The sequence below is a fragment of the Humulus lupulus genome, chromosome 4, assembly GCF_963169125.1.
Source record: "Humulus lupulus chromosome 4, drHumLupu1.1, whole genome shotgun sequence".
NCBI classification, from domain to species: Eukaryota; Viridiplantae; Streptophyta; class Magnoliopsida; order Rosales; family Cannabaceae; genus Humulus; species Humulus lupulus.
In genome coordinates this window covers 2,979,852-3,000,143 of record NC_084796.1, presented here as the reverse complement: position 1 = coordinate 3,000,143, position 20,292 = coordinate 2,979,852, and the positions used below count along the sequence as shown (strand labels likewise).

General features: G+C 33.9%; 3 protein-coding genes across 3 annotated transcripts; 2 read left to right on the top strand and 1 right to left on the bottom strand.

The window, feature by feature from the left end:
* Window positions 1-3,228: 3,228 nt before the first annotated feature.
* LOC133829669 (DNA topoisomerase 2) lies at window positions 3,229-9,885 on the top strand. The gene is made up of 18 exons (XM_062259427.1): window positions 3,229-3,875; window positions 4,320-4,609; window positions 4,707-4,773; window positions 4,866-5,136; window positions 5,226-5,425; window positions 5,510-5,719; window positions 5,800-5,913; window positions 6,002-6,112; window positions 6,207-6,371; window positions 6,450-6,791; window positions 6,880-7,362; window positions 7,456-7,642; window positions 7,735-7,784; window positions 7,862-8,290; window positions 8,368-8,557; window positions 8,656-8,723; window positions 8,809-8,905; window positions 9,006-9,885. Exons 1-18 carry the CDS (start codon window positions 3,300-3,302, stop codon window positions 9,671-9,673), a joined length of 4,518 nt encoding a protein of 1,505 aa, XP_062115411.1. The 5' UTR covers window positions 3,229-3,299; the 3' UTR covers window positions 9,674-9,885.
* A 1,248-nt stretch (window positions 9,886-11,133) lies between these two features.
* Window positions 11,134-11,792, top strand: LOC133829668 (uncharacterized). Its single transcript, XM_062259426.1, has one exon. The coding sequence runs from the start codon at window positions 11,222-11,224 to the stop codon at window positions 11,600-11,602; it is 381 nt and encodes a 126-aa protein (XP_062115410.1). The 5' UTR covers window positions 11,134-11,221; the 3' UTR covers window positions 11,603-11,792.
* A 763-nt stretch (window positions 11,793-12,555) lies between these two features.
* Window positions 12,556-19,556, bottom strand: LOC133828774 (protein SEMI-ROLLED LEAF 2-like). The gene is made up of 20 exons (XM_062258878.1): window positions 19,411-19,556; window positions 19,168-19,309; window positions 18,853-18,927; window positions 18,650-18,765; window positions 18,366-18,480; window positions 18,140-18,268; window positions 17,908-17,955; window positions 17,331-17,512; window positions 17,033-17,229; window positions 16,629-16,921; window positions 16,359-16,508; window positions 15,792-16,265; window positions 15,557-15,703; window positions 15,061-15,136; window positions 14,817-14,944; window positions 14,303-14,494; window positions 14,096-14,221; window positions 13,882-14,010; window positions 13,251-13,487; window positions 12,556-13,158 (listed from the first exon to the last, which is right to left on the bottom strand). The coding sequence occupies exons 2-20, from the start codon at window positions 19,300-19,302 to the stop codon at window positions 13,000-13,002; spliced, it is 3,108 nt and encodes a 1,035-aa protein (XP_062114862.1). The 5' UTR covers window positions 19,303-19,309; window positions 19,411-19,556; the 3' UTR covers window positions 12,556-12,999.
* Between the last annotated feature and the right edge of the window lie 736 nt (window positions 19,557-20,292).

Below are 20,292 nucleotides of genomic sequence, written 5' to 3'. Positions count from 1 at the left end.
TGAAACAGTGGAAGTTTGAACAGCGGGAGAGATTGATTTGTTTTGGATTAAGAAAATTAAAAACTGCTCAGGTAGGTATATTATTGTAATTTAAAAAAATGCATGTACCAACAAGTTTTAATATATTTCTTTCTCAACACAACACTACTCCATCACTGAAGAATATATACTTTGCCTCAATATATGCACTCATCCTTTTCCAATATATAAACTGTACGTCATCCATTTCTTCTAACACTAACCAAAGAATCCACCAATATATATATATATATATATATATATAAATTTACTGAATTATATGATAATATATTGTGTACACTATGGTTAAGTGTCTGTTAAGAAATATAAGTTTATTGGTTAATAATTAGGTAGATCATTTGTATAATTTTATTAAAAATTATATATTTTGAAATAATTAAATAATTCAAAAGGAAGTGTAAAGATGAAATATAAAGCACTTTTTGGTGAATACAAGTTAATAGACTGATGTTATTTAATATCAATATAAATTTAGTTAAGTTACATTAAATAAAAAAAACATATTTTCTTTATAAATATAAATGATAAAAATTTTAATAAAATTTAAGATTATGTATTATATATTATTAAATATTAAGTTTTGTATTAAATATTATTATAATAATGATATTTTATAATCTTTGAATTTATATTAATATGATTAATAAATATTTATTTTTAATAACTTTTAAATGTATATTCTATTAAATATTTGTAATAATCTATTAAAGTTAACAAAAAAAACATTTAAAAAGTAAGAATTTCACTTATCTAAACACTTTATATATAGAAGATATATATAAATATATATATTGCTGAATTATTTGATAATATATTGTGTACAATATATGGTTAAGAGTCTGTTAAATATAAGTTTATTGGTTAATAATTAGGTAGGACGTTTGTATAAATTTATTAAAAATTATATATATTGAAAGAATTAAATAATTAGAAGGCAGTGTAAAGTGGAAATATAAAGCACTTTTTGGTGAATACAAGTGTAATAGACTGCTTTTTTTTTTTTTTTTTTTAAATTACTCCCTTTCAAATAATAATAATAATAATAGAATGTGTACAATTTTTTTAAGTGATAATAATAATAATAGGAAATTACATTTTATATGAGATTTTTAATTGAGTGGGCAAAAATATCAATTTTTTTAAAAAAAATGTTAATATATGACTTTTTTAAAGAATTTTCACTTTTATGGGTTTATTTTCCCATATTTTTGTATAAAAGTTGGTTTATGTCATAGTTTTACTCTTAATCAAGTTTTATTAATTTTGAAGGGTATGTTTGTAATTTGATTATTATTTTTTTAGCTTATTGTTTTTTTATATTACTAATTTTATATTAAATTTTTCTTTGGTTGTTTTGCAAAAAATATATATATATTTTTTGTAATATGAATTGTGTTTAAAATGATTTTTTATTTATTATAAACATTTTTTTCTTTTTTTTTTAGATTGTATGTTTCCTTTTTCAAATCATGTGTAAGGTAACCAGTTACTTGATTGATATTTGACATTTATGTAAAAAAATCCTAGAGCTAGGTTAAATAACATGTACTGGAGGGGTAACCAATTACCATAAAGAAACCAAAAAATATACACACACATCAGAATGTGAAGGTAATCAGTTACCCTAAAAAATATACACACAAAGAGCGTGAAGGTACCTAATTACCCCCAGAAATATACACACAAAGAACGGGAAGATAACCAGTTACCACATATCTTAAGATAGGAAAAAAAATCACATCCACCCCATTTCCCTTCTCTCCCATCTTCTTCATATAATTTTTTTTTTCTAGATTTGAATGTTCCAATTAGAGTAACTAGTTACCCATTCACGTTTTCATATTTTTATTAGTTTTCTTTTCAAATTTTGGAGTTCCTATAAGGGTTACAGTAAAAAGAAAAAGCTGAAAAAATTGATTTAATTTTTTTTACACATAGTGGAAAAAACTATAAAAAAATAACAATAATAAATAAAAAATAGTAAAAAATTATGTGATGTTAAAATATGTGTGAGAAAATGGGAGAAAAAGAAAATGGAATGAGAAAAGAATAACTACAAAAAATGAAGAAAAAAGAAGGAAAAAAACTTAGGAAAAAAATATGAAAAATACAAAACAAAGAAATGATGAAGGAGAAAAAACAGATAAATGAATAAAAATGAAAATAATAACAAGAAAAATAATGGAAAAATGGAAAGAAAACAAATATGAATGAAAAAAATTGTAGAAAAAAAGCTCATATGTATGAAAAATAAAAAATAAAAATAGATGGAGAAAATAATAAATACAAAAATGAATAAAAAATAGAAGGAAAAAATGAAAAAAAAAAACTGAAAAAAATATGAAAAAAAAACAATACAAATGAAAGAAAAAAAATAGATAAATGAATAAAAATGAGAAGAATAAAAAGAAGAAGAATAGAAAAATGCAAATTAAAAAAAAAAGAGGAAAGAAAAAATTGGTAGAAAAAAAAAAGGAAAAAGTGGAAGAAAAATTAAATAAGGAAAAAAAGAAAGAAAAAATAATTAAAAAATAAAGGAGAAAATAAAAAATTGAAAATAATAAAATAAAATTACCTTTAAAATCAAAGAAAACATAATTATGATAAAAAATATGGCATTTTCATATTTTAGTTAGTTACTAATTGTGTTTCTCATACTTTAATATGATGGTATAAAATCCATATTTTAAAAAAAATCCCTAATAATAATAATTTAGCTAGTGATATGTAATATCCAGTGAAATTTGTTAAGAAAATAACTATTTTAGTTTGTAAAATTTCGAATATGCACACAAAATATGCACTTGTTTTTCAATCAATTAGTAAGACTCACTATGATAAAAAAAATGTCAGGGTGTATTATTTTATAATAAAAACTATAAATTCTGGTTTCAAAATTAAATTTAAATTATTTTACTATTTATTTATTTTTAAAAAAAGATTGATATTTAACTAACTAATCAACCAAAAGGGTACTTTCCTAAATGCCACTTCTTAGGGCTAGCCGAAATTCCACATTGGGCCTAACATTAATATCTAAATTGGGCCGGCCCAGCTCCATATTGGATCTTAAAAGTAGGCCCAAAAGATTCAAAAATCCCGCCCGAACTTCAAAATTCAAATTCAAATCTCCACTCGACCGTTAACTCCGACTATTTATATATCCCACTCTCTTTCCTCCTATCTCTGTCTGAACCCTCGTTCTCTATCTCAAGAACGAATCTTTCAGGAAGACAAGCTTTCAACCCAAATCCCTAACCATGGTTGTCGAGAAGAAACGCCCTCTTCAGTCGAGTAACAATGCCAACATGGCTCCGCCACCAACCGCCGCCGGCGCCGGTGGAAAGACGATCGAAGAAATGTACCAGAAGAAGTCTCAACTTGAGCACATCCTCCTCCGACCGGATACCTACATTGGGTCGATCGAGAAACACGCCCAAAACCTTTGGGTCTACGAGAACGAGGAGATGGTCAACCGTTCCGTTAGCTACGTCCCTGGTCTGTACAAGATCTTTGATGAGATTCTCGTTAATGCTGCCGATAACAAGCAAAGGGATCAGTCCATGGATAGCCTCAAGGTTGTGATCGACGTCGAAAAGAACTGTATTAGTGTCTACAATAACGGTGATGGAGTCCCTGTGGAGATTCACCAGGAGGAGCAGGTCTATGTTCCTGAACTGATCTTTGGGCATCTGCTGACGAGTAGTAACTATGATGATAATGTCAAGAAAACTACTGGTGGACGAAATGGGTATGGTGCTAAGCTCACTAATATCTTCTCAACTGAGTTTATCATCGAGACCGCTGATGGAAAGCGTCTGAAGAAGTACAAGCAGGTATAGAAGTTCATTTCTTGATTAGGTTGTCGGACAAGTTATCTTTTTAGTTAATTTGAATTTTGAGCTTAGTATACTTGTTGAGTGGACTGGGTTTGGTGTTGAATATTTGAAGGTTTTCCCTAATTTGGAAATAATTTGTTTATTCATGTGATTTATTGATTAGGGTTTCGGACAAGCTCTCTTTTTAAGTTAAAGATCATTATTTGATTTGGGTTTCGGACAAGCTCTCTTTTTTAGTTAATTTGAAATTTTTGTCAGCATAGTTTGGCAGACATGGGTTTGTGTGTTGAAGATTTGAAGGTTTTCCATAAATTGGGACTAATTTGTTTATAAATTTCATTTCTTGATTTTGATTTAAGACAAGCTCCCTACTGTGGTTAATTTGAAATTGGGTTCAGCATACATATTGATTTGATTGGATTTTCTGTTGATTGTTTGAAGGTTTTCTCCAATAACATGGGGAAGAAAACTGATCCAGTGATCACAAAGTGCAAGGAGAGTGACAACTGGACCAAGGTGACTTTTAAGCCAGATTTGGCTAAGTTTAACATGACACATTTAGAAGATGATGTTGTTGCGCTGATGAAAAAGAGAGTTTTTGATATGGCTGGATGCCTTGGGAATAATGTGAAAGTGGAACTTAATGGAAAACGAGTTCCTGTGAAATCATTCTTAGATTATGTTGATCTTTATTTGCGCTCTGCCCGCAAATCAGATGCTACTATTCCGAGGTTCTTTTTTTTTTTCACACTGATACTAGTTAAGGTTTTTTTTTTCTTCATTTGTTATCCTTTTTGCTAACGTACTCTTTTGACCATTTCTCTGCAGGATCACAGAGAAAGTGAATGACAGGTGGGAGGTTTGTGTGAGCCTTAGTGATGGGCAATTTCAACAGGTATTTGAAATTTTATGTAAATGAGAGTACTTTGATGCTGTTCTGCACTTTTAAGGGTGTTTTATTCTGATTGTTTTCTCTTGTTAAACCAGGTTAGCTTTGTAAATTCGATTGCCACAATTAAGGGTGGAACTCATGTAGATCACGTCACAAGTCAGATCACTAATCATGTCATGAATCTTGTAAATAAGAAGAACAAGAATGCTAACTTGAAAGCCCACAATGTGAAGAATTATTTATGGGTTTTTGTCAATGCTCTTATTGACAATCCTGCTTTTGATTCTCAAACTAAAGAAACTCTTACCATTCGTCCAAGCAGTTTTGGGTCTAAATGTGAACTCCCACCAGATTTCTTAAAGAAAGGTTCGGGAAGCTCCTTGCTTGTTTATGTAGATGCACTCTTATCATTACTTTCTATATCTTTGTTTATGTTTTACCTTTTAAACTTGCAGTGGCAAAGTCTGGCATTGTGGATAGTCTTCTTTCCTGGGCCAACTTCAAGCAGAACAAGGATCTTAAGAAAACAGATGGAGCTAAGACAGAAAGGGTTCACAATATTAATAAGCTGGAGGATGCTAATGAAGCCGGAGGAAGGAACTCTGAAAAATGTACCTTGATTTTGACTGAAGGAGATTCGGCCAAAGCTCTAGCAGTAAGTTGAATGATTCCAACAATTAGTTCATTCATAATCTGAACATGCATTAAATTTCATTTTAACACATTTGAGTACAAATAGATGGCTGGACTCTCTGTCGTTGGTCGAGACCATTATGGTGTTTTCCCATTGAGGGGTAAACTACTCAATGTAAGGGAAGCTAGCGCTACCCAGGTGAGGGACAATGAAGAAATCAAGAACATCAAGAGAATTCTTGGGTTGCAGCAAGATAAGGAATACACAAGCGTGAAGTCTCTGAGATACGGTCATCTGATGATAATGACTGATCAGGTTTGATGCCTTTTCATTAGATTGTTTAATAGAAACAGTGCAATTTTTTTTTTTTTTGCTGATCTTTTATGTTCGTACAGGATCACGATGGTTCACATATCAAGGGTCTGTTGATTAATTTCATTCATTCTTTCTGGCCATCACTTTTGAAAATTCCATCCTTCTTGGTGGAGTTTATTACTCCTATTGTGAAGGTTGGTGTCTTCGTTCGTTAAGTTTTTGTGTTCGAGTTCAACTATGGAGAATACCCGTTTCTAACTTGTCTTCCATTGGTTTTTACAGGCAACTAACAAAAGTGGAAACGAATTAGCATTTTATACCATGCCCGAGTATGAGGCCTGGAAGGAAAGTTTGAGGGGAAATGCAAGTGGGTGGACCATAAAGTACTATAAGGTTTGTGTTTTTCAACTTATAAGTAAGGCAGCTGCTAGAATTATGGGATTTTCTAGTTTTTCATGAACTCATCTTTCTTTATTATGTTTTCCAGGGGTTGGGAACCAGCACATCAAAGGAAGGAAGGGATTACTTTCAAAATCTGGACATGCACAAAAAAGATTTCATGTGGGTGGATGAGAAAGATGGTGAGGCAATTGAGCTTGCATTTAGTAAGAAAAAGATAGAGGAGAGAAAGTGTTGGCTCCGTAGATTTGAGGTATGAAAAGGAACTTGTATAATTTTCTTTGGAAATAGATGGTGAGTAAATTCCTAATCCTTTTTTGTTGGTTTTCAGCCTGGTACTCACCTGGACCAAAAGGAAAAGCTCATTAAATACAGCGACTTTGTTCACAAGGAACTTATATTGTTTTCTTTGGCTGATCTACAAAGGTCCATTCCTTCAATGGTTGATGGCCTAAAGCCTGGTCAAAGGAAGATCCTCTTTTGTTCTTTCAAGAGGAACTTTGTAAAAGAAGCAAAGGTTGCTCAGTTTTCTGGTTATGTATCTGAACATTCAGCCTATCACCATGGTGAGGCGAGTCTTGCCGGTACCATCATTGGAATGGCACAGGATTATGTGGGTAGTAACAACATCAATCTTTTACAGCCAAATGGTCAGTTTGGCACACGTAACCTGGTAAATGAGCTCTGCCCATTTCTATAATTCTCATCAAGTTTTCATTTGTGTGTAGTTATTTACTCCTATACCGTTTCTTTACTACCAGGGAGGAAAGGACCATGCTAGTGCTCGTTATATCTATACCCGCTTATCTCCTATCACAAGGTCACTTTTCCCAAAGGATGATGACATCCTTCTTGACTACTTGGATGAGGATGGTCAATCCATTGAGCCAACTTGGTACGTGCCAGTCATTCCAACGGTTCTTGTTAATGGCAGTGAGGGTATTGGAACAGGTTGGAGTTCTTACATTCCTAATTATAACCCAAGAGATATAGTTGCAAACGTAAGGAACTTGCTAAATGATGAGGAAATGGTACCAATGGCTCCATGGTACCGAGGATTCAAGGGAACTATAGAGAAGTCTTCTAAGGATGCAAGCTACAACAACAGTGGGATAATAGAGGAAATTAATGAGACGACGATCAGAATTACTGAGCTTCCAGTTCGTAGGTGGACTCAAGATTACAAGGAGTTTTTGGAATCTATTACTCGAGGAAATGATAAAGCCAAAGATCCATTTATTGATGTAAGTTGGCCAAATTCTTGACTTTACAGGCTTATCTATTTAAATGTCTTAAAAAGAGCTTTAGTTTCTGATTAACGTTGTGTCTGCTTTCAGGGTTTTACACAGCACAGTGATCACAGTACTGTGGATATCCTGGTTCAGTTGCCCGAAGAGAACTTGATGGCCGCTAAGCAAGATGGTCTGTTGAAGAAATTTAAACTGACCACTGCATTAAACACAAGTAACATGCACCTGTTTGATGAAAATGGCTTAATAAAGAAATATGATACTCCTGAGCAAAGTAAGCATGCATTTGAAGATGTTTGTTATGTTAATACTAGCGACCTTTTAGTGTTGGTATGCTTACTCTTTTATGTCATGTCTCTTGTGCAGTCCTTGAAGAATTTTTCCACATTAGACTACGATTATATGAGAAGAGAAAGGTGAGTTTAATCAGTATTTAACTGGTCCTGCAATTTTTTTCCAGCCATTTACATAAACATTTTTTTGATGCATGCAGAAAGTTCTACTGGATAATCTAGAGTTGGATCTTTTGAAATTGGAGAACAAGGTTCGGTTTATTCTTGGTGTTGTGAAAGGGGAGATTGTTGTGAGCAATAGAAAGAGAGCGGATCTGTTCGTTGAGTTGCAACAGAAAGGTTTTACTCCTTTCCCTAAGAAAACTAAAGCCGTTGAGCCAGAGGTAGCTGGGGCAATCGATGAAACAGAAGATAATAATGATGATGATGCTGAGGCTGCTGCTACTGAAGTTCGGATTGGTGATTACGAGTATCTGCTGTCTATGGCAATTGGAACACTGACACTTGAGAAGGTCCAAGGATTGTTATCTGAACAGGATAAGCTTAACAACCAGGTTGATGAACTGCGAAAAGCAACTCCGAAGTCATTGTGGGCTAAAGATCTTGACAATCTTGAGAACGAGCTGACTGTAAGGATTTTAAAATTAGCCTAACTTCTTTCCCATCATATAGTATTGAACTGACTGATTTTTTATACGTGTTTCAGGAGCTTGAAAAAAGTGATGCACTAGCAGAGGAGTTGAAAAAGAAAGCAAAAGGCCAAATAAAGAAGGGGGCAGCGCCTGTTAAAGTTTCCAGACAAGCACCGAAAGCCCCACGCAAGAATACCAAGAAAGCCAACAATGCTGAAGCTGTTGACCAAATCACCGAAACATTTAATTCCGCAATGGATATTGGTAAGCTGGACAAGTTAGTTACAAAGGAATCTATCTTCAAAAAGTGTTGGACATTCATATTTCAATTATACTAATCTGATGTCCTTGTGCTTTTTCAGAGAAACCTCCAGAGAAAGCTAAACCGAAAGGCAGAGCAGCCCCAAAGAAGGCTGCTGCTGCTAAGAAGGTATGCCCGGGTTCTCATGTTCTCAAAACAGCGTTAATATTTATTGTTTTCTCTACAAAACTAATAATGTTACTGTTTTTCTCAGGCGGTGGTAGTCAGTGATGACGACGATGATGAAGTACTTGAGTTGAAAGATCGACTTGCTGCCTACAATCTTGACTCATCTCCTGATAAACCAGCAGGTGCATGTTCTGCTTAAACTTTTGCTTAGTGTTTGCAGATTTTAATGTGCTAGAAGTTTTGGCTTAACTTGGTATTTTGTTGTCTCTGCCACGAATGCAGAAGTGCCCCAGGCTGCTCCAGCCCCGAAGAAAGCTCCTACCAAGAGGGCTGCTGCAAAGAAGAAAACTCTTCCAGATGCTGATCTTGATGATGAGGTAGATGAAGATGACGACGACGACGACGACGACTTTGAAATGGAAACTGGTGCAGGCTCCTCTGGTGGTAATAAGAAGGGAGGAAAGAAAGGAGCTGCAGCAAAACCAAAGGCTGCAGCCAAGGCTCCTACCGGAGCAGCAGCAGCAAAGAGGAGAGGTGGTGCAGCAGCCAGCAAACAGGCGGCTCAGTTGCTGGGGCAAAGGTTTTTGACTGATATGTTGAAGCCTGCTGAGAGCTCAGGGATTTCCCCAGAGAAGAAAGTGAGGAAAATGAGGGAATCCCCATTTAACAAGAAGAGTGGTTCTTTGTTGGGAAGGACTATTGGGAAAGAAAATGGTGAGGAGGAGGAGGAGGAGGAGGAAAATGAGAGTGGAGAGAAGCCATCATCTTCTTCTTCTTCTACTTCTACTACTACTTCTGAGGTTGCTGAAGTCGTCAAAGCTAGACCTATGAGGGCTAACCGTAAGCAGATGAGATATGTGCTGAGTGACTCTGAAAGTGAGAAGGCTACTGAGGAGGATTCTGATTTTGATGCCTCATCATCAAGTGATGAGGATGTTGACTTTGATTGAGAGAACCGCTTGTTTGTTTTCCTTTGTGTATATATAAAACTAGATTTATAACGTTGTTTGAATGATTATTTTTGGATTTCGTTAAGACTTTGCTGTAGTTAAGTTTCTTGTGGAACACTGGTAAGTTGTTGTATTGTAATTTGTGACTCTGGTGAGTTCCAAGTGTTGCTGATTTCTAACATTTTCTATTTACTGCTAATGATTGGTGAAAAGTCTTGTCTAATGTTATCTTTTCTAATTATAATGTTATAAGATTTATACATGTTTTTGTTTTTGTAGGGCTGAGTATAAAATTCGAAAAATCAAAAAAAAATTGTATACACTGATCTTTTGAATACTGAAAAAATTACTAACAGCGCAAACCGCCACTGTTTGGTTGGTTTGAAAATTTTGTCTGGATCGATCTGCGAAATCGAAACTGACCGAATAATATAATATATAATAATATAATATTATATAATTATTAAATAAAAATAATATGAAATTATGTTATATATTTATGTTTTAAAAATGCACAAAAATGGATTCCAACAATCCAAAAATTTTAATTTTTTAACTAAAACTTTCAAAAAAAAAAATTTTAAAATAAGAAATTCGGTTTGATCAGTTTAACCAACTAAATTGCAGTCCAAAACGGTTGGTTTTTTCTTTTAACTAGTTTGGTCGGTCGGTTTTTGGATTGCACCAATCCAGACCGAAAACTGAATTCTGAATTTTATGTTATGAAAAAACCGCCATAACCGACCGATGCTCACTTCTATATTTTTGTGTATGTATGACTTGTATTGAGGTATATAAAAGATATGATTAGAAAACAAAAATAGAGGAAAATAAAAAATAGAAAAAAATGTCGGCTAAAATTTCAATGGAATGATTCTAAATATTCTCATCATAACATTCTTTAGTCAACAAAAGCAATCTTCATCATAATCTTAGCAAATTACTAGTCATTTTCTTAGCTCAAAATTCAAGCAACTAATAAAAGGGACATCTAATAAGCCAAAATTTAAAAAGGGTTTATTATTTTTTGTGAACTCTTTGTTTTGTTTCATTATCTATTTAGATCATGTGTTTTAATAAATTATATTTTGGACTCTATATTTTATAAAATAGTTAAAATAGAAACCTAAACCCGATTTTGGTCAATATTTTCTCAACTAAAATCACTAATCATTTACCAAACTAACAATTCAGAACAAAAATAAAATCATTATGCTTAAAATCTGTGTTGTTATATTCAATTTTTTATTCATCAAAATTAAATTTAGAGTTCTATTTTAACTATTTTACAAAATATAGAGTCCAAAAAGTAATTTATCAAAATACAAAATCAAAATAGATAATAGGACAAATATTAACCCTTTTAAAAATAGGCCAGCTGTTTCTTTGGACAAAATAACCAAACAACAAAGCCTTATCCAAATCACTCTTATATACAATACCAATGGCCATAACTTTCTCCTTTTTCATTTATGATGATAATAAATAAGGTCAAACAAAAACCACAACTCGACTAGTCTGATCAAAACTTCAAAAACATTTATAACTATGGTTGCTGCTGTTTCATCTGGGACTTCTTTCTACACCAAAAGTCCCATCAAACGACAACTCCCAGAAAGAGGCTGCAGCCAAAGAGGTGTCGTTTTGGTGCGTTGCCTCCATAGCCGTGAACCAATCAACGGTACAAGAGCAACAACCAAGGGTGAAGATCCAAAGGAAGAGAAGAAAACGATGTCGTTTGATGTGTCACTGGGTGGTTTTGAGAAGTTGGGAAAGTGTTTGAGAGAGAATTTGAGCCCAAAGCAAAAGGGTGATTGGAAAGACTTGACTTTGATGAGCTTGTCGTTTGCTGTTTATGTTTATATTTCACAGAAGCTTGTTTGTGCTTACTTTGCTTGGATTATGTCCATGCCCAAACAACTATGGTAGATTTTCATTCTTATACTTTCTGGGACTTTCATTCTAATGTCTGTGATCGTGGAAAATTGGAAAGTGGGTTGTGAAGAGATCTTTGTATATTGGATCTGAATATTTGGGTTTGGTTTTAATAGTTGTTGTATAAATGTATTGGAATTTACAGATTAGTATTCAATAATATAGTTTTAATCCATTTGTTAAATATTGATGATGACTCTTGCTTTTTCTTTTTCTTCTTCCCAAAGAAAATATCTGAAAAAAATGTAAGATATTTTAGAATTGCAATTACATTTAGGGATAGTTGCATCATAACTACCCAATGTTTAGGGAAAATACACAGCATGGATACAATCTTTTATTTAGTGAATAAAGTACCCATAGTCAGGAAAATTGTAATTCTGCTCGATCCTGTTACTTAGAGTTACGTTAGAAACACGTGTTAGAGTTACGTTAGGAATACGTGTAAAGCTCAGATTAATTTTTAATTTTAATTAAAAATTAAAATTAACTTTTAAGATTTTTAATTTTTAATTTTTTTTAAAGTTAAAACCAGATTTAATATTTTTATTAAAAATATATTTTTATATAATTTTATTAAATTTAATTAAAAAATAATCTTTTTTTCAAAATATATTTTTTAATTTAAAAATAAATTAAAATATAGTTTAATCTGAGCATTAGCTGTATCCCTAACAGAACCCTAAGTATTAGAACTGAACAGAATTACAGTTATTGACTTTGGGTATTTTACCCACTAAAAAAAATTGGGTTCATAGAGCGTATTTTCCCCAAACATTGAATCCTTATGCAGCAAATATCCCTTACATTTATTAATTTTTGGCAAGACAAGTACAAAATGACATTTCGTTTTAGTAAAGTGAGGAAGAAGAACTATAACTATAATGTCGTTTAGAGATAAAAACGACGCGTCGTATATAACAAAGATATATATTGAGTCAAAAAAATGTAAGATATTTTAGGATTGCTATTACATTTATTAATTTTTGGCAAGAAAAGGTGCAAAATGACACGTCGTTTTAGTAAAGTGGGGAAGAATTAGAATGTCGTTTTCATGAAGCGAGAGAAATCTGTAATGTCATTTAGGAACAAAAACGACGCGCCGTATGAATCAAGCTATAACAAACAAGCCGTTAATACAGTTCAGCTCTACCGTTGTTTCCCGCTACAGATATGTAGGAGTAGAAAATTGAAGGGATTCACACCCCAATACAAAACAAAAACAAAAAAAGAAAAATAACTTCACAAAAACCAGAAGTGAACATGAGAAGAGGTAAACCTACATATACAGATCAAATGAAAGCATCAGAAGAATTGAGTGATGGTGCTGCAATGGTGGTTAAAGCTGGTGCATAAAGTCAAGAATAAAGAGAGGTTCCATTACCAGAGCTTTAACAACCAGCGGCCTTTAAAAAGTTATCGTACGGGCTTGATGCTGGAAGCTGAAAAAAGTTGTGATGGTAGACGGTTGAACATGGCGTTGGACTGGTGTGAACCGATGTGTAGTGTGATAGTTCACTCAAGTTTGAGACAAGGAATGGATTCCCACCCTGCAATTTTCGGTTAATAGTAAGTTAGACTAATTAGAATTTCAAATTAGTGTATGGACTCAAAGAGATTTATCAAGTGGAGGAAGAAGTACCATAGGGAAACCCGATTGGATTGTGGAACAAGGTGAAGAAGATGCTTCCATTCCCTTGTTGTGAGCGTAAGAAATACTGATTGAACTCTCTTGCCTCTGTTGAGCAGTCATGAAAGTGGAGATCTTCTTCTGTTTTCCCATTTGAAGGGCCTCGCATTGGCCTGCCATTTCCTTGTAGGGCATGTCGTTCGGTGTTGAGACCGACACTCTCCCCACTTGGTGTCTTGTCTCCAACACCTGCATGTGAAAATCAGCTTCAAATAAAATTGTCCAAATTGAAGAAATGCGTTCTTTTGCTACTAGATAGTTTCTAAAAGTCTATTTTTAATATTGAAATTTCTTAAGAAAGTCTCCAAATTTCATACAATAACTTGTTCCTAGCAATTGTCTAATTAAGCTAGAAATATTATACAACCTAGATATCATATTCTGGCTAGTTTAGTCTTTTTCTATTAACTATAATTTTGCCATAAATTAGACTTAGTTTCTTCTTTCATCTCTAAGGGTCTTCTTCCTAATTTGTCATGTATTAAAGCATGATTATGGAAGTTAGTTTAGTCATTTTCCCACCAAACTAGCTTTCTAAAAAACTAGTATTTACTCTAACATTCAGTACATAAATTTTACTCACTGAATCCAAAAGCTCATCGACGCTTAAAAGGGTACGATTTTCAGAGGCCTGTTTGGTTTCAGAGTCAGTTTGATTTCCAAACACGTTGGGTAAAACATCTTCCTCAGCTGTGAACAAGGGAGGCTCAACCTGCAAGACTAAACCGTTCTGTACGTGTGGCTATAGCAATAGTGATGAAATACAATAGACTTAAAAATCTGTAAGAGTAACTAACAATGTTATCTTTTAATCCACGTTGGTAGATTTGTCCTGGTGTCTCCATGAATAACTGAGCTCCCAGCGGGCATACATCGTCAGGCAAAAAATCATTGAGTAACTGCTGCCTTATTGCAGATGACTCCTGCATATCAGAAAGATAAAAGTTTTATCATGTCCATATTATAATAAGTAGCAATTGTTCAGGGTACAATGTAATGGTTACATCTGATGACTTTTCCAAAGCTTTTAATATCATGGTAGCAAGTGATTCCTTTGATTGACTTCCTGTAATGTCGATCGCTGAAAGTGAGCTTAAAGCACACTCATCGTCAGACTTTGATCCGTAAGCTCGGTCAGATTCTGCATGAAGAGCTTGTAACTTGCAATCATCTACCAACTTTAGAAATGGATCAATCTGATTCAATATGAATACAATAGCAAGATTAGTAGGTAACTTCCAACGTTCATGGAGTAGTATTTTTGCAAGTATTGCTATAAGACACTATAAGATGTCCAACACCACATGAGGTTTTAAATTCATTTTACACCCTTCGCTTATAGCAATACTCTAATTTTGCTGATATCAAAAAATAAATAATATATGTTTTCTACAGAGTAATAAATTGGTAAATTTCCTGACTCAAGAAGTGCCCCAATAATTACACATGAGAAGTTAAAATACAAAAACATAATGGTTCAGCACTGAAATGAATTGCAGAAACAATTGTTGTGCATACTGTTTTTTCGGTAAGTGCAGTTCTTGCAAAAGGGACAAGAGGGATGATGTTGTAAATTTTTGATGAGAAGATGATCATAGATGTTGCCAAGGTGAAAAGGGATCTGCAGCGTGATGGTTGCAGTGGACCTGAAAACATAAGAACCCTTATCAGGAGAACCTGAAAGCATTGCTATGTACTTCTTTGTTGCTAAATCTTAAGGCAAATATATATATATATTATAGTATGTTATTTATGGGCCTACCTCCTTCTGCAAGAGATATGCTCCTTAAGGATAATGCCAGCTGGAAACTTCGAATTAAGGTCTCATAGCTGGAATTCTGCATTGCATGGATTTTAAGCAAATAACTCATTAACTAGAAGAAGATAAAGTAAAAAAGAAAATGAGGACTACTTTTATGACTATATATTTAGTTATTGAACTATATGGTCTTCTCAATTACAAGATAACAATTACATAAACAAGAGAGAGAGAGAGAGCTACATTACTTTTGTTCATACAAATAACAAGATTGTGTATGTGTGTGCAGATTAGAGTATACAGGTCCTACTCTGCCACTATGCATGATTTGTCTGTTGAATACTACTTTCTAATTTCCCCAACAACAGTCAAAATTTTCAACTTTAAAAAATATAAATAAATAGATTTACTGATCTGAGTTCCAATTCTGTTATATATAGACTTTCAAATATTGAGTCTTTGACAGCCAAAACTCATCATAGAGGAATGAAAGATATACCTTTGACCGGGCATATAGCAGGACCAGACTGAATGTATGAGCGATTGCTTCATAGCTTTCAGGTGTATTTATAGGAGAGATAGATTGCACCCAGATTGTTGAAAGCAAGAGAGTGATCTGGCGACTGCTCAATTTCAGGGACATTGTCTGCAGACATATCATGAAAGAAAATTATCAGAAAGACAATGATGAAAGTATCAAAGAATTCTTCATTCATAGACACATAGTTCTATACCGTATCTTTTCCTGAAATGTCAATTGTAGTTGTTGCCGGGTGCCTTTTTATGCTATAAGATTTGCTGTAAGATGATTTTAATCTGCTGAGAAAAGAAGGATTGGTTTTCGCTTCTTCATTTTCACCAGTGGTTCTAGTTGACGGATTCCTTGACTTATGGATCTTTGTCCCATCCTCACCGAAAATTTTGCTTTTACTACTCTCTTGAGACATGTTCTCCTGCTGCAAGCCACATTGATCCTTCTTCAATTTCTTTAGAAGTGCTGCAGAAGAAGAAAACACAGACACAGTTCTTGAGAGTGTCCTCTGAATATCATTTTTCTTTTTGGAGCAGGCTGTTGCAGGACAAGAACGAGGGCAAACAGAAGATGGGACAAGAACAACTGCGAATATGCGGTGTGCACCAACCCTGGTCTCAGGGTCCGAATAGACCATGGCAACTAGTAATTGATGAAATAGTGCCTCAGGAAAGGTCTACAAAATTTTGGGAGAAAAAGTAAGAACTTTGCAAATCCATGTAATACACAACTAAAGGTAAAAAGGTTTTATATAGTTAGTTAGTCATGCCTTGTTTTCATATGAAAGATTTGGGATAGATGCGGCAATCTGTGATGTTCGGTAAACAGCAGAAACCAAGGTCCTTGCCATAACAACAATGCTAGACATGTTTTCTAACATCACTGCCATCTTGTCAAGAACTGGACCTACATCTCCAACCTGCCAATATAACAATGGTCATCCTAATGCAGTTTTGACTGATTGATTTCAAGCAACATTTTATCTTTTCTTTTGTTATTTAATCTTGAAAAGACATGAAAGATTATAAGGTCAGTGCACCTTATGTATCAACTGCACAAGGCACTCATCAACTGCTGCTCGATATTTTTGGTTCCATTGAATAACTTCAGCACCCAAGTTAGAATCATCAAGTGAACAGTGTATACTTTTCCTTAGATGCCTCATCATGTCACTTAATGCAGTAATTATGGCCACAGAGGGTTTAATATCTGTTTGCTGAGCAAGGTAGGTGGCAACATCAACAATGTCCAACTGAATTTTTGGATCTTTAAGAACATTCTTGTGATCAAGATGCTTAATCAAGATGGACAACAAAAAATGTGTGTTGTGCCCTGAAAATTGATCAAAAGACAATAGTATTTGCAGTTCATAAGAATGCCAAGCAGTACTACCAAATTAAGCTTCCAAGGCAATCACTCTGATAATTTCAAGAAATTAGATACCTAAACTTTCAGTTATTAACTGCATATCCAGCAACACCGAAAGGGCAAGTCCACTAGAAGGAGACCAGAGATTGGCATTGTCAAAGTAGCGGAATAAAGACTCCAAGACTCGCCGTACAGTTGTAGCTTCCTTGGCTAACTTTGCAATGTTATGCAGACATACCCTTGACCAAAATATGGGATTCTTGGCATCCTCCCTATTATTAAAACATAAGGACACATAGATATTAGGTCATACGCAATCTCAAGCAGGGGGGTTGCATAACTACATACTACATGTTGTGATCAGTGGAATTACATAGACACATTAAGTCCGCCTTTGTCACTCACTATCATCCTCCACGAAGAAATCCTTGTCATGGCAACCGATGAATGAGAATCCTCTTCTGAACATTCATTGTTGAAACCTTTGTTATCATTGGTTAAAGAATCTGATTTCTTTTGAAGATCACCAAAATTCTCCAGGACTACTGAAACGACCTTTATTTTTCATGAAAAAAAAAAGGATTAATCAGAATCATAAAAGAAGATGCAAGTATGGAAAATCAGCTATACAATAGTTAAGAAAGGCAATAAGCTCTGTGACAACATGAATATTATCATTTGAAGAGAAAAGTATATATAGTAAAGATGAAGGAAACTGGAATGATTTGAATTGAAATGTTTCAGTAATTATATACAGTCCATCAAAGGGTTCTTCTTTTCGGTTCCATATTTTTCTAACAGATCTTCCAGTACAAAGATTTGATGCATTTAATCCAGATCAGTGAACAAAAAACATTTGAGGTTGTCAAACGAGAGTCAACTATTCAAAATGACATTGTAAATAAATATGCATAAGAATGTTTAGAAAGAACAAACTCAAGTTCACTTACATTGTCAAATTCTGCTGAAATATGAGAGAATTCACCCATGAACCAAAGCTGCAATTAAAGATGTACTTGAGTTACAATAGATATATCTGTCAAGTCTCAAGTCTAAGAAACAAAATTGAATTTACAAACAGAAAAAGGATATTAGAATTCTAAGATGACAAATAGTCACCTCTTATAGCAACATGCATATCCTATCCTACGTTGTACTTTGAGTAAAAATTCTAACAAATACCATAGCCGAAAGGGTCTGAAGCCCAGCCGAACGTAAACATTGCTCCCTCTCATCCTTCCCCACTTCTTGAGCTAAAAGACAAAGTTTAGGAATCATGCCATCTAAGTTGAACATATAAGTACCATCCCTCTGCACAACCCAAAAACAATATGTACAACAGGCTTAAATTCATGGGAAAATATATAAACTTTCAGAAATGAACAAAGAGCATAATGAGAACTCCCACCTGATTATTCACAAATTCAAAAAGTGTGTGGCATCCTAGAATACGCAGTTCGTCATGTAGTGTTTGATCAAGTAGAATATGTACAATACCAAGCAAGCTACTTGCGAACAATGATCTGCCACAAAGTAACTAATATTTTATAAGCAGGGAGTTATTAATACATAACCAAACTAATGCCACTTCTCAACTCATTCCTTTTTTCTTCAAAGTTATGTGAATGGTGAAAGAGAAAAATATTATATTATGTGTATGTACTCACATTTACTATAAACAAAAGAACTCACATTTGCTCCTTACAAAAATACAACAACTTCCTGTAGATACACAGGACCACTTTTACCGAATGAAATTGCTCATTTCTCAAATCCCTGTAACACCTTTGCTCAAGAGAACTTGTGATCTGAGAGTTAAAATATTTAATCAAATAAATTAAAATCTATCAATGACCCATATAACTATAAACACTTCTACATTGTTTTTTAAGTACCTTTGGGATACGAAGAGGATTTTTCGATGCATATTCACATAGTTTCCCAATCTTACGGTCATTGGGTTCTTCATCCTGCCAAATTTTTTGACAGATATAATCATCTTTAATTTCACATGAACTTGAAGAATATAAATGGATATATAATTAGAATTCCTAAACCTGTTGAATATTTTCAATATCATATTAGCCAAAAAAAAAAGCTATTTTGCAAAGAATTATCATAAAAAATATCATCTTGCGAAGCTATTTTCACCAATGACTGATGAATTGCAAATTTTGTTGATAAAAAGAATAAAGATAGGTAAAAGTGACCTGAGAGCGAGGGAATATATCAGAGATCAACTTCTTATATCGTTTAACGGGATGCCTGGATCTGGCGCCCAATTCAGGACAAAAAAAGCAGAGACTTTCACACAGAGGAAAAACCTGCCTTGAAATCGCACCCATTTCTGACCTAAGAATCATCCAAATCACGTTTCCTCTCTCAAATCCTATTCATATAAATATATATAGACATTGTTTACATTTCTGTAACTGTAAAATTGGAATAGAAACCTGGATATGAAAGGTAAATCCCGGAGTATATGGAGAAGATCGGACGGCGGAGAAGGAGCGAGAGGGATCACGGAGGTCGTCCACCGGAGTAGAACGAAGCTTTATAGGCGCAATCCATATATATATATATATAGAGAGAGAGAGAGAGAGAGAGAGAGAGAGAGATTATAGTCGTTACTTGTAAGTTATATATATGTTATGAATCACCAAATTGGCGCCAACGGCTATTTTTGGCGGTTTACTACTTTGTTGACTTGTGGGACCCATTTTATTTATTTATTATTTTTTGACAATGAATTGTTCATTGAAAATAATCAGAGTATTTATTTATTTATTATTTTTCTATTTTTTCATAAATAAAATATAGGAAAATTTGGAAATGTATACCCTATTTTTCTGTTGTACCGATACAATCCCTCGTATTCTCGGTACCTGATTATTTTTTACTTAATTTTTAGGGTTATTACCGGCGAAAATACCCAATGTTTACATGTTGTTCCACTTATACACCCAATCTTTATTTTTCGCGGTGAATATACTCAAACCCACATGAACTGTGTCTCCGTCACTACTTTACCCCTAACAGCGTTAAAAACGCTTACGTGGCCAATTGCGTGTACAAAACCAGACACATCATTTAGCCCAGGTAAGTTTTTAATTATTGATTGAAAAAAAAAAAGCTTTAAATCCTTAAATACCATATGCACGAGAGATCTCCATTGTAGAAGAAGAAGAAGAAGAAGAAGAAGAGAGAAGAGATGAAAGGGGAAGACCCAAGTGTGTCTTGGGGCGAATCAATAAACCGAGGTGGAGCCAAAATGAGGTCGTCGAGATCTAGGGCACAAGGTGTATATCAAGCTTGTCGTAAGCATTGTGATTGTG